At 53.5% G+C, this 11,774-nt stretch overlaps 2 protein-coding genes across 2 annotated transcripts in view; both read left to right on the top strand.

The window, feature by feature from the left end:
* The window catches only part of LOC119100325 (putative valine--tRNA ligase, cytoplasmic), a 6,362-nt gene extending 5,740 nt beyond the window's left edge, over positions 1–622 (top strand). The window contains exon 8 of the mRNA XM_037223430.1: positions 590–622. Within this exon, the coding sequence (XP_037079325.1) occupies positions 590–622 (33 nt within the window). The remainder of the gene's footprint in view (positions 1–589) is intronic.
* Positions 623–1,157: 535 nt separating this feature from the next.
* LOC119099980 (cell wall integrity protein scw1-like) lies at positions 1,158–2,920 on the top strand. The gene is made up of 3 exons (XM_037223100.1): positions 1,158–1,325; positions 1,845–2,023; positions 2,519–2,920. The coding sequence occupies exons 1-3, from the start codon at positions 1,186–1,188 to the stop codon at positions 2,530–2,532; spliced, it is 333 nt and encodes a 110-aa protein (XP_037078995.1). The 5' UTR covers positions 1,158–1,185; the 3' UTR covers positions 2,533–2,920.
* The last annotated feature ends 8,854 nt before the right edge of the window (positions 2,921–11,774 follow it).

Raw genomic sequence — 11,774 nt, 5'->3', positions numbered from 1 at the left:
ACTTTCGGAAAATTTGATATCGGAATTAAACTGAAAGCATTAGTAGTAAAGGCGAGCTGGCGTTCTGAGTGTTGGCTGGAAACGAACTTATCAATAACTGGCTAGAATCCTCTTGAAAAAGGCACAATATTCATTGCGCATGCCCATTCTCCAGCAACAATGCTTACTGTTCTTGGAAATTGTGAACGACTGTACTTGTTAGTTGTGCCTCCGACTGCTGCAGTCGTCGTGGAGCCCTGCGTGACCCCGCCGTGACCCGTCCCTTTGCTGGCAGGCGCAGCTGCAGCTGTCGTGGAGCCCTGCGTGACCCCGCCGTGACCCGTCCCTTTGCTGGCAGGCGCAGCTGCAGCTGTCGTGGAGCCTTGCGTGACCCCGCTGTGACCCGTCCGTTTGCTGGCAGGCGCAGCTGCAGCTGTCGTGGAGCCCTGCGTGACCCCGCCGTGACCCGTCCCTTTGCTGGCAGGTGCAGCTGCAGCTGTCGTGGAGCCCTGCGTGATCCCGCCGTGACCCGTCCCTTTGCTGGCAGGCGCAGCTGCAGCTGTCGTGGAGCCCTGCGTGACCCCGCCGTGACCCGTCCGTTTGCTGGCAGGCGCAGCTGCAGCTGTCGTGGAGTCCTGCGTGACCCCGCTGTGACCCGTCCGTTTGCTGGCAGCCGCAGCTGCAGCTGTCGTGGAGCCCCTGCGTGACCCCGCCGGACCCCGTCCCTTTGGCTGGCAGGCCATCTGCAGCTGTCGTGGAGCCCTGCGTGACCCCGCCGTGACCCATTCCCTTGCCCGCAGACACAGCTGCAGCTGTCGTGGAGCCCTGCGTGACCCCGCCGTGACCCGTCCCTTTGCTGGCAGGCGCATCTGCAGCTGTCGTGGAGCCCTGCTTGACCCCGCCGTGACCCGTCCCTTTGCTGGCAGGCGCAGCTGCAGCTGTCGTGGAGCCCTGCGTGACCCCGCCGTGACCCGTCCCTTTGCTGGCAGGCGCAGCTGCAGCTGTCGTGGAGCCCTGCGTGACCCCGCCGTGACCCGTCCCTCTGCCGGCAGGCGCATCTGCAGCTGTCGTGGAGCCCTGCGTGACCCCGCGTGACCCGTCCCTTTGCCGGCAGGCGCAGCTGCAGCTGTCGTGGAGTCCTGCGTGACCCCGCCGTGACCCGTCCCTTGCCCGCAGACACAGCTGCAGCTGTCGGGCCTGAACACGATGGGCTCGCTGCCGCTGCTGTCTCACGGCGGCCTCGGCTCGCCCACCTCACTGGCCGGCAACACGCCCTGCTCCACGCTGTTCGTGGCCAACCTCGGCCAGACCATCACCGAGCAGGAGCTCAAGGAGGTGTTCGGCAGGTGAGACGCCGCCGGTTGGACAGCCGGGATCGGACGGCGGGGCAGAGTGGACGCCATGCTGCACTGGTGGAAGCTCACATTAGCGGAGGCTTGCCTGGAGGCGCTGGTCTTGGTCGGGCTGTGCTTCGAACCCGTGTGTGACTCGGCATCCCCGGCTGTCAGTCGCACTAACTGCCAGCAAACTCACCGAGCAGCAGCCTCAAGAGCCGGCAAGCCTGCAGAGTAGCATCTCACTGGTTGCCAAACTTACCCAACATCCCGTTTCCCGGACAGATAATCCCACAGACACAACACAGCCCACATCGACATCTACGAGCCTGTGTTTCATTTCTACTCAAATCCGCGTTTTTCACCTAAAAACATTGCCTCAGCTAAACAGCAGATGCTGCCGGGCCCACCGCTCGGCGTCAGCTGACTGGGGCGTCGAGAGGCGCTGGTGAGCGGGCTCACCCTACTAACTGGTGCAGTCCACCCGGCGCGAGCACCCAGCTGACGCACCCTGTCCTGTGCCGCTCACAGCTTGCCTGGGTTCACGCGGCTGCGCATGCTCACCAAGGGCGGCTCGCCCGTCTCGTTCGTCGAGTACCAGGACACAAACCACGCGGCCGTCGCCATGGCGATGCTGCAGGGCTTCGTGTTGTGCCCGGACCGAGGCGGCATTCGAATCGAGTACGCCAAGACCAAAATGGTGGACAACGGTGAGCAGCGGTCTGTGGCGTCCCATTTGCTGGGTTTTGACGAAGCTGTCTGGTTGAAATGGCAGATCGCAAACCAGCAGCATAACAAAGGGCAGGCACATGGAGCGTGGCTGCTCTGTGTTTGAGTGCCCATTTGTTGTATGTCCGCCGATGCGCCGCGCGCAGGGGTAACCCACCCTGAGTTGCTCACTTTAGTGAGGTATAGCAACATTATTCTATTGACCGTCCTTTGTAATAAATTATATTAATGGATATTTATTGTATATATATATATATATATATATATATATATATATATATATATATTCTTGTGTTGTAATCATGACAGGTCTTTGATACGGTGCACTAATACGACAGATTTCATTAACCGCCTCTGAAAACCTCTTGCCACCCCGCAGCCGTGGCATTGAGCAGCATCCTGTCAGAACGACGGCTGGATGCGTGCTCAGTTCGGTCGGCTGAGCGCGCCTCCATCACCACATCGTTCGGTTTCAGGGACCCAAGATTAAGGCTGACCAACATAGTGCTGCAGTGAGCGGGCGGCTGACGACGAATCTTCTCCGCCGACCCGAGGCTCCTCCTGGTGCCTCCGCCGGCCTGAGGCTCTTGTTGGTGCTCCTGCCGACCCGAGGCTCCCCCCGGCTCCCCTGCCGGCCTGAGGCTCCTCCTGGTGCAGAGGCCGGGCCGCCGTGTGCGTCCATCCGACCCACGGCTGCCGAACATCGACAGCTGCGGCTGCAGCTGCCGAACGCCGCCAGCCGCAGCTGCTGCGTCTGCTGCCGGCTGCGTCCGACTGTTAGTCTTTCAGGCGCCAGGCGGAGCCCTCAGCGTCTGCGCGGCCGTCGGCGGACCCCGACCGGGTCGGGCGCGGGCCGGACCGATTTCTGGCCTTGCATACACGCTAACATAATCAATGCCGGCCTTGGACTACTATAGACCGATGCTCTGTAAAATTGTATTTTCTGTATGGGCGTTCGTTACAATGCCGTGTCGAACTTGAAAACCACTGTTGATACGAATGAAGTGACGTTAGGTAAGCTTATAATGTGACTTCCATGTATTTCGCAATAACCACACAGATTAACTGGTAACCTGGTAGAGTTTTGAGTAGCTCGCAGCTAGGAAAAGTGCCTCAGAAAATAAGGGTGTAATAATTCAACGTTTTTGGATTTCCACTGCACATCATACGGACTATCTCGTAGTTTCCCACCAAACCTCAAGCTGTTTGCATTCCATGCCTCCTCGATTTCGGAAAGTCAAAAACAGCGCATTCCCCGCCCTCCGGCGATGGAGAGCTTGCTGCCGCTTGCTAGCTGCTAGTGTTCCCGTCACCACATGCTGCTCTCTCGAAGAAGCCCAGCGCGTTTGATTTCCCCTCAACGCCAGCAGACCACACTCACATATCACTCCATGAGCCCATACTTATCGAAGCCTTAAAGCTGTCCGCTTGGAGCTGCAGTACTGGGACCCATTGGTCGCACGTCCCTCTCTGGTCCGTGCGCGTCGGCTGCGCTCGCTCGCGACGCAGCCCCACCCAGAGTGCCGCCTGCCCCGCGGAGCAGGAACTGGCCGGGCCAGACGTCTGGTCCGGCAGCGGCGCCGTGGCTGGCAGCGGAGGCCGGCGGGACGGCGACCTGCCGGTCCCGCCGACTCGTCTCCGGTCACCGGGCCGTCCCGCGTCCTGATTCCGTCCACAGTAGCTGCAGGGGCGCGGCCGGCGCGGCGCGCGCTCGTCGGCCGACCACAGACGTTTGTGATATGGGGAGGCGCGGCCGGTGTGAGACGCCGCAACGCAGTCAGCCGGCCGCGGGCGGCATCGACCGCGACGCAAAGGTCAGAGTGCGGCGCGAGACCGGCCGGCCAGCATCGATCGGCGCGCCGGCATCAGACACATTACCGATGGACGCCGAGCGTTGCCTTAAAACTTGATATCTTCGGCTGGTAGGTATCTGCAAGGCCCGTATGTGGATAGTGTTTGTAATTGCCAGCCGAGTGGTCCGCGTGCTTCGCTGGGACGGCGATGACAGCGCGGCCATGTAATATTAAATTGTAGGTACGTTCCCTTTGTACCTTACGGAAACCCAACATATCAGTCGTCTCCCTCCGAGGTAGCTAGACGGGTGCAGACCTTGATGGAAGCCGTGTGCGCTTGCGTTGCGTCTGCGGGTGGATTTCGAATCTCATGCGGAAATCTCGGCGGATGTGCGCGCTCGCGAGGTGCTCCGTTTGGGGCAACACGCAGCGATAATGAGCGATGCGCGCTACGCTCCGAGGCTTTTGATAGTCCTGCTCATTGATCAACACTGAATAGAGGCCTTCACTTGGGAAATTCATGCATATCAACCTGCCTGTCCCATCGATGCAAGGACGTGCTGCGAGCGATCTTGTGTGTCTGTGTGTGCTTGTGTGTCTGCTTGCTTGTGTGTGCGTGTGCGCGTTGTGCACACGCCTTTGGGAGTATGTGAAGCATTCCAAACCTTTCATTTGGCGCTGGTTTGCAATTCAACGCTGCTTGCAGCAAGCTTTGAGCATTCCAACCTTTCAAAAGGCGATACCTTCATGTACATTACCTAGTAGACTAGTGCGGAGTTCATCGCAAGTGCATCGCAAGTAAGGATCCTCCTGTTAAACCAGTTAACTAGAGGCTCGCGCGCACCGCTGAGTTTGCCATGTAAATAGGTAGTGGGTGTCGACTTGAAGTAAGACGTTATTATTCTGAGTGAGAGGTCTCAGAAGGCTGCATCCCAAAGAGTTTAAGTTGATAGTCACTGGGCGCTACACATCTGTAATGCGACGAGTGCGAGTACTTCACTTGTTGAGACACGGCAATGACACGCTGTTATGGCGCACCGCATCCATTTTATTTGCTTTCGTAGGTGAAGTAGCAGATGATATTATCAATATCCCGAAGTAGCAGCCCATATATGACCCGGCGTGTTTCAAACATTTGACGCCTGTGCCCCACCCCGCCCCTGTGACTGTCAACAGCCACAGTCGTCCCAGCAGTATGACTCTGGTGGCTCCGCAGGCTCTGGAGGTGGCCGCCAGAGTAGGCGTTCCAGCTCGGAGTGTGTTCTACACTCGCTACCTCCCGTGAAACAGCACTGATGCCTCGAGCACTAGCGAACTATTCTCGAACCAATTTTAATATTTTCTTTTGATTCGTTAAAAAAACATATTTTCATGCCTTTGGGTCTTGCATACTTGATGTCCCGATCCTGCAAACATGCGCTAAGTGATCAAGACATGTCTTTAATTGCGTCACAGTGTTGAGACCAGCTGCGTTGTGACTAGATCGATATAAGTTACGCTTCGATATCACAAATATTCCATTTGTTTCTCTCCACGTGAAAACGTAATTTGACATGTCATAGTACCTTAGCCTAGTCAATGATTGTCGGCATGTTTGACCTAGTTTTGTAATAGGGTTCAAGATGGTGTGAAAGGCGGCTAAATACACATTGTTGTACCAACATGTTTTAGCAATCAATTGTGAAAACGCACACGAAAGGAAGGATGCCGTTTCGTCGATCACTTGGCATAAACATGAACGTCGTCCAGAGGAGCGGCGCATCCAACATGCTGCTAGTTTCGTCGAAAGTCGAGAGAAATACGGGAGTGAAAGACTCCGTCCGACGAATGCAAGAAAGGATTGCTCGGAAGAAATGCGCTTTCAGAGCTGTCCGTCATATGTCATGACTGCCGTGATGACTGATGATGTCATTGACTGATGGTCGCCGTCTTCTGCGACGTGATTCATTGGTTGCCTGGAACACAAACCACTGAGTGTGTCATTCGCATTAGAACTTTCGAAGTCGTTTAATAAGAGAATTAATGTGAGTCAGTGGGGTATAACGAGCCATCGGATTCTCACTTGCTTTGTAGAGGGCGGTGACGTCGCTGGTGCCCGAGATTTAAACGCTGCGCGGTCGCTAGCCGCAGAGACATCGGACATCGTCATACATATAATGAACAAACTGTTAGCGAGAGGCGCATATGACCAGCGAGCCAATTAAGCAGAATTTAATCGCAGATATTATGCTGTGCCTTGCAAGCCTATCCCACTATTCATGAAGAACAGTGCAAAGACATGGGAAGTGGAAACGTGCACAGTAATTCCACTAGATATCACGGCTGGAGCATCGGGTTTTCTTCGTATCGATAAGGAACAAACTGTTAGCGGCAGGTGCATATGTCCGCTTGACCAATCGTATGGCATTTAACGCCAAATATAATGATGCGTTAAGCCTATAAGGCCAACCATAACGATGAAATCGGCGTTGAAATTGTAAACCCTTACGCGAGATCTGCAGCAGAAGTGGGCGGACGGGACGTCGGATTGTCTTTGTACAGATAATGAAGAACCCGTAAGGGGTAGATCCATACAGCCAAGGGACCGAATCCGTGAAATTTAATGGGAAGCTCGATGTGCTAATCACAAGTAGATAAACCTCGTGGTCAAATTCAATCAGTGTAAAAAGCGAAAACAAGGCACCCTGTGGGCTGTTGGAGATTGTAGCCTGAATATCGGGCTACCTTCTTACCAGTAACAAGTAGATCATTACTGATACGTGAGTATATCTGTGAACCGCTCAGGTGTAATTAAAGCGTAAGCATGTGCTTTGCGAGCTAATATTCAGCAAAGCCGTCAAAATCCATCCGCGAGGGAAGTGAATACGCCTACGTGGGGGTGCGGTTATACTAGGGAGGAGGAACAGCTCAACAGGTTTCCTAAAAATTAAGCATTCATTGCATGGCCTTGACCGGAAAAGCAACCAAAATGGCCTTCGTGCCCCCCCCCCCCAACCTTACCAACTTAGAACTTTCGTCGCCCCTGCGCCATATGTGGGAGACGGCACACATATGCTACGCTCTGATCGTAAAATCCTTTTTTTACAAGTATAGGCAGCTCGGTGTTACGTTAGAGCTGTATGAAACAAGGAAAGCCCATATTTTTGTACGAAAGCCCATGTCTTGCTACTTTGTTGTTGCGGAAGACTGAACAAGCCAAAACATAGCCAGCCATGAACCAGATTCACATACGCGCGCGCATTACCCATTATTTGTTTGGATGTGCTGCCATTTTTGCCCTTCTTGCCCCTTTGATTGGGTGTGCTGCCCTAACAGGCTATGCCCAGGGATGGAGTAAATAGCAATTAATGGAGCACACTGCCACCCGTATACACACAGAGATTCATCAGTTGTACAGCTAGCGTGTTCTGGCTAAAAACAAAGTTATCACAGATGCATTTATCGTGTATCGTTCGGTTTGGCCGTCCAAAATTCTACCTGCATGCCAGTTTGACGTTAAACATAGCACCGCACATGAACGTTTTACGAACGCAACGTACGTAGGTCGACACTCACGGTGGCTGAGCAGGGTAGATAGAGAACGAGCGAGGAACGAGCGGGGGAAAGAGCGGAACGAGCAGACAGGGAAATGTCGGTCCCGTGAGCACGTGCGGACCGAGTATGGATGGCCTCGCAACAGGCAGACAGAGCGCGGCGAAATGAAGGCGGGTACGAACCGAACACGGCCGGCACCGAGGGCGGTTACAGACCGAGCGCGGCGGAATGCAGATACCGGGCACGGACCGGACGCGGCGCATCGGGCGCATCAAGCGCGAAAAATAGCTGCAGCAGACAACAGACTCTACACGCTCGCCATCATTCGCACCGCTAGCCGCGGCACAACCTAGGGCGCGAGGCCGTGTAAGATCGGGGTGCATTGCAAAGTCCTTGCGCTTAAGGTTGTTACGGGACATCATCATACTCGTCGCTAAATTGTACGCAATCGGCCAGCTGGATATATACATCTGCCACTAGCATTTTGCTCGTTTTCGGTTTAGACAGTGCGATGTTCTTGCCGCCCTGCGCCGAATGAGTGTCGCGTGTATGTCCTCACTTTTCAGGCCATTGCATTTAATGACTTGCCGCACAGGCTTGGAAAGCACAGCGTAATGATTCCATAAAAATCATGCGTGAGCGGCTCTCTTGCTTTATGCACCTCCCGCCAACGGATCTTACACCGTCTGTATGAATAATTCGATGTTCCGGCTGCCTCCAGCACCGCGTCCGCCGCCTGGCGGCCCGCCACGCTTTGAAGCCGTAGCACCAGTAGCGGCAGGCTAAACCTCCGGCGGATATGAACCAGGGGTCACCGGGGGTTTTGTCTCTCTTATACAGCCATGAGCTTGCCAAAAAGGTTTGTGAGCTAAAGTTGTGGGAAAAAAGATAGCTTCATATCTTCCTGACTTATTTAGTCGAGTTGCCATCTTTATACGTTCTATATGAGACCCTGCAACGTCGACTACCACGAACTGTTCACGGAATTATGATCTATATAACTAGGATATCCCAATTAGTTTAAATGCTACCTATGTAACTTTGCGTATTTTTCAGAGTTCAAGATGGCGGCCGCCACCGTCTTCACTGTTGGTCAAATTTCAAAGTTGTATTGGGACGACTTGGAGTATCGTGGTATATCGCTTCCAAGGGTTTTCGAAGGTGGGTAGCTCATTTCTGCCGTAACTTATTGTATACGGGCCAGAGCCAAGGTCCAAATCGAAAGTCGAAGGTAAAACTTGCATGAATTATTCGATGCTACTGTAACTATGCGTTGAGGAGTAGAGACAATAAACAAGAAAAACTTCGCGTGTTCTTATCGCGATTCCCAAAAAGTTGATGAAATGCCAATATATTGACTTTGATTTTAAGTAAGACCCTGCTGTCTGGGAAGCAATGTGAGCCGAAAGACAGCTGTACCCACGCATCTGGGTGCAGGCTAAAATACGTAAAACCGCAAAAAAACGCGATGAAATTACGTTTAAGTAGCTGATTGATGGCCTCTTGGGATCGAGTGAGATCGCTTACGTTCAGTGGGGATGACTGATCTACATCCTGCCGACGCTCAATACCATGTGCCTTGTAACAATCATTTGTGTGCTGTTTCTGTGCACCACCCCTCTATCAAGGCGCCTGCCCACATCCTCCCGGTCGGGTGCTCTCGGGCTGACTCCAAATAGTCTCTCAGCTCCTTGTGTGACTTGTTGCCATTAACTACAAAATCCACAGCACCACGACGCTCATGAGGCGGCAGCCCGTGGGGCGTTGATTCATGTCTTCCCGTCTGCCAAGCTGGTGATGCCGCCACCAAACGCTGCCCTCGTCATTGTGTCCACGAAAGATCCCCTCATCAGTGTTCTACTCAGGCCAGATACTCATGGGAGTGTGCATCATGCCCGCATGAGTGCAGTATGAGGTAGATAGGTATGCAGTTAGCTACAAATGGAGGGTCGGCTGTGAAATAAGCGTGCCGCATCCCGAGAACACTGAGAGCCCTTTCGAGACACACAAGCGTAGACAGAAGGGTGTCTGGCTGTGGCAGCGAGTCGGTCATCGGCCCGGACACCACCGATCACTTAGGTTTTAGGGTGGAGCCTGCCACCAGTCGGCCTTGCTGTGCGCTGAATCACGTCCTCTTGGTTGGCTTTTCAGTCTTGTGAGCTTCCGACAGTCATGCCGCGTTTCACTGCTGACTGAACCTGACGGCAGTGGACTGAAGCCATGGCTCTTCAGCGGACAGGGCTTTTGTCGGAAGCTGAGGTGCGTTCAGATTGGAAGGCCCCCTTGTAGGTGCTGCAGCTGCATAACCTGGTGGTTGAGTCGCAGAGGAGGCACCTTGCCATCCCCGTGCTGCTGCAGAGGCTGTACTTAAAGGCGCAAATACCTACCAAGAGCTGAGAGACTACCTGAAGACAACTAAATAGAACAGAACTATGTGAGTGAAATGCCTCTTCAAGTCTTCACTGCTTGCGCCCATGCTCCCCGTGTAGGGCGGAGTGATGTCTTCCTCCTTCAGCAGCCCTGTCTCGAGGCAATGCTGCCGTGTTTTTCCGTGGCAGATCACCACAATTGTGCTCGCTTACTGAGCTGACATGTGAGACAGAGGAAGTACTTCCCCAGCGTGCCAAGGAGCAGCTACTGGCGGGCGCGAACGCCTGGCGACACTGACGAGATCGCAGTAACAGCGGATCAGATGTTGGTTGACCTCGGTCAGCTGCTGTACCACGTCATCCATCCAGTTCCTGAGACCGCAAAAGAGCTGGCTGAAATTTCGGAGACTCGACTGGCCCACTGCACTCCTAGCTCCCTTCCTCCCCCCCCCCCCCCCCCCGAAGAAGCTCCCGCAACTCCCTCCCGAAGAAGAAAAGCTAGAGATTTGGCCAACTTTGGTTGAAGCGTTGAAATATCCACTAGCGTGCTGGTGATCTCAACAGCGGCAATTGTTACTAAGGGGCTTCTGGATGAGGTGGCCTGTAGCTGCACGGTTGAAAGATTGGCATGCAGCATTGCACGTTGCAACTGCAACAGCCACAGCACAGGCCTTCGGCGTGCAGACCACTGCAAGTGTGAGGTAGAAATCGTATGCTTCCTACGTTCACCTTAGCCGTTGCACCAGCGAGCAGATGGACATCGGAGACACTGAAGGGCAGCTAGATGTACATAGTGATGATGACCATGAAAAGTAGCAAAGGAATGTGATGGGTGCTGGCTGGTAGTACAGGTCTCTTTAGACGCAGGACATGGTCCCTTTAGATGTCGTGACGTGCCTCGAGGTCTGCCCTGGGTTTGGCATGGCATTAACTGACATTAGTCGACTCCTCTTTGCCGCGATTTTCCCCTCAAGTCATGATAACTAGCCGTTTTTACAACAGATTATTGAGCTGAAACTTTTCCAGAGCCTTGCAAACTGTTCCAAGGATGCTTAATATCAACCAAACACTTTGAAAAGGACATGAATATTTTAATGCAATTTCGATCGCATCCAATGGCCAAACAGCATAACTCAGAATGAGTTTACTATGTGAGTCGAGACTCTTTATGGACATTTGTTTCTTCAGTCCAAGCCTTAAGTTCACTGAAATTCTATGAAAATACCAGGCCTGGCAACCAGCAGTGCGGACCGGTCGAGGGCGTAGGATGCTGGCTGCGCCATTGCTGTTTATATAGATGCTGTGGATAAGACTGGATTTGACGATCCTTAAAATCAAGAATCGCTCATCGCTGACCACATTTAGGCACGCAGGCACCGTCAGTACTGCATAACTATGAAGAGGGACGCGGCCAGGCATCTTAACGTGTTTGTTTTGTTGGGTCTGCGTTGGGCATGCCACCGGATGTTGCTGCTTTTTAATGTGTCAAACATTTTCGGTAGGAAGAGATCTGGCATCATAAATATCCATGCAGTCAAGACCGCGCTTGAAATCAGCACAAACCAATTCTATCAGAACATGAGCCACCAACATATGTGGTGTATGTTTTGAAATTTCTGGACAGAATTTCTAGCCGACAATCGTTTATGAAAGTTGTGTCGTCGGGACATCAACGCTGAAAAATTGTTTAAGTTTTGCAAATTTTGCACCGTAATCTTTCAAGGAAAGTGTTGTGTGCAGCATTGCGACCATAGCACGGCCCCTATGGGAAACGAATTTTGCATTTTAGTACTTTCATCATGGCAGCGTTTTTCTGGGGAAGTGTAGACCAGGGCAAGTCGCAAAACTAATGGTGTTCAGGGTATTCTGGGTATGGTATCCTGGGTGAGTGTAAGAGAACGTAGCGCGTATTCGCCTGGAATCGGCCAAAAACCGACCGGCGCCTGCGAGCGTCGGGTTCCTGTCGCCGCCTCAGCGGCCGACCCTTGACCCTCGGCGAATCGGGAAACCAGCGGTCACGTGACGCCCCCTCCCCC

This window comes from Pollicipes pollicipes, unplaced genomic scaffold, assembly GCF_011947565.3.
Source record: "Pollicipes pollicipes isolate AB1234 unplaced genomic scaffold, Ppol_2.1 Scaffold_4881;HRSCAF=5763_pilon_pilon_pilon, whole genome shotgun sequence".
NCBI lineage: Eukaryota > Metazoa > Arthropoda > Thecostraca > Pollicipedomorpha > Pollicipedidae > Pollicipes > Pollicipes pollicipes.
Note: the sequence above shows the minus strand (reverse complement) of the source record. Positions and strands in the feature narration are given on the sequence as shown.

Coding starts and splice junctions, on each gene's coding strand:
- LOC119099980 (XM_037223100.1), top strand. CDS start 1,186: ATGGGCTCGCTGCCGCTGCTGTCTCACGGCGGCCTCGGCTCGCCCACC. Junction 1,326..1,844: donor CTCAAGGAGGTGTTCGGCAG/GTGAGACGCCGC, acceptor TGCCGCTCACAG/CTTGCCTGGGTTCACGCGGC.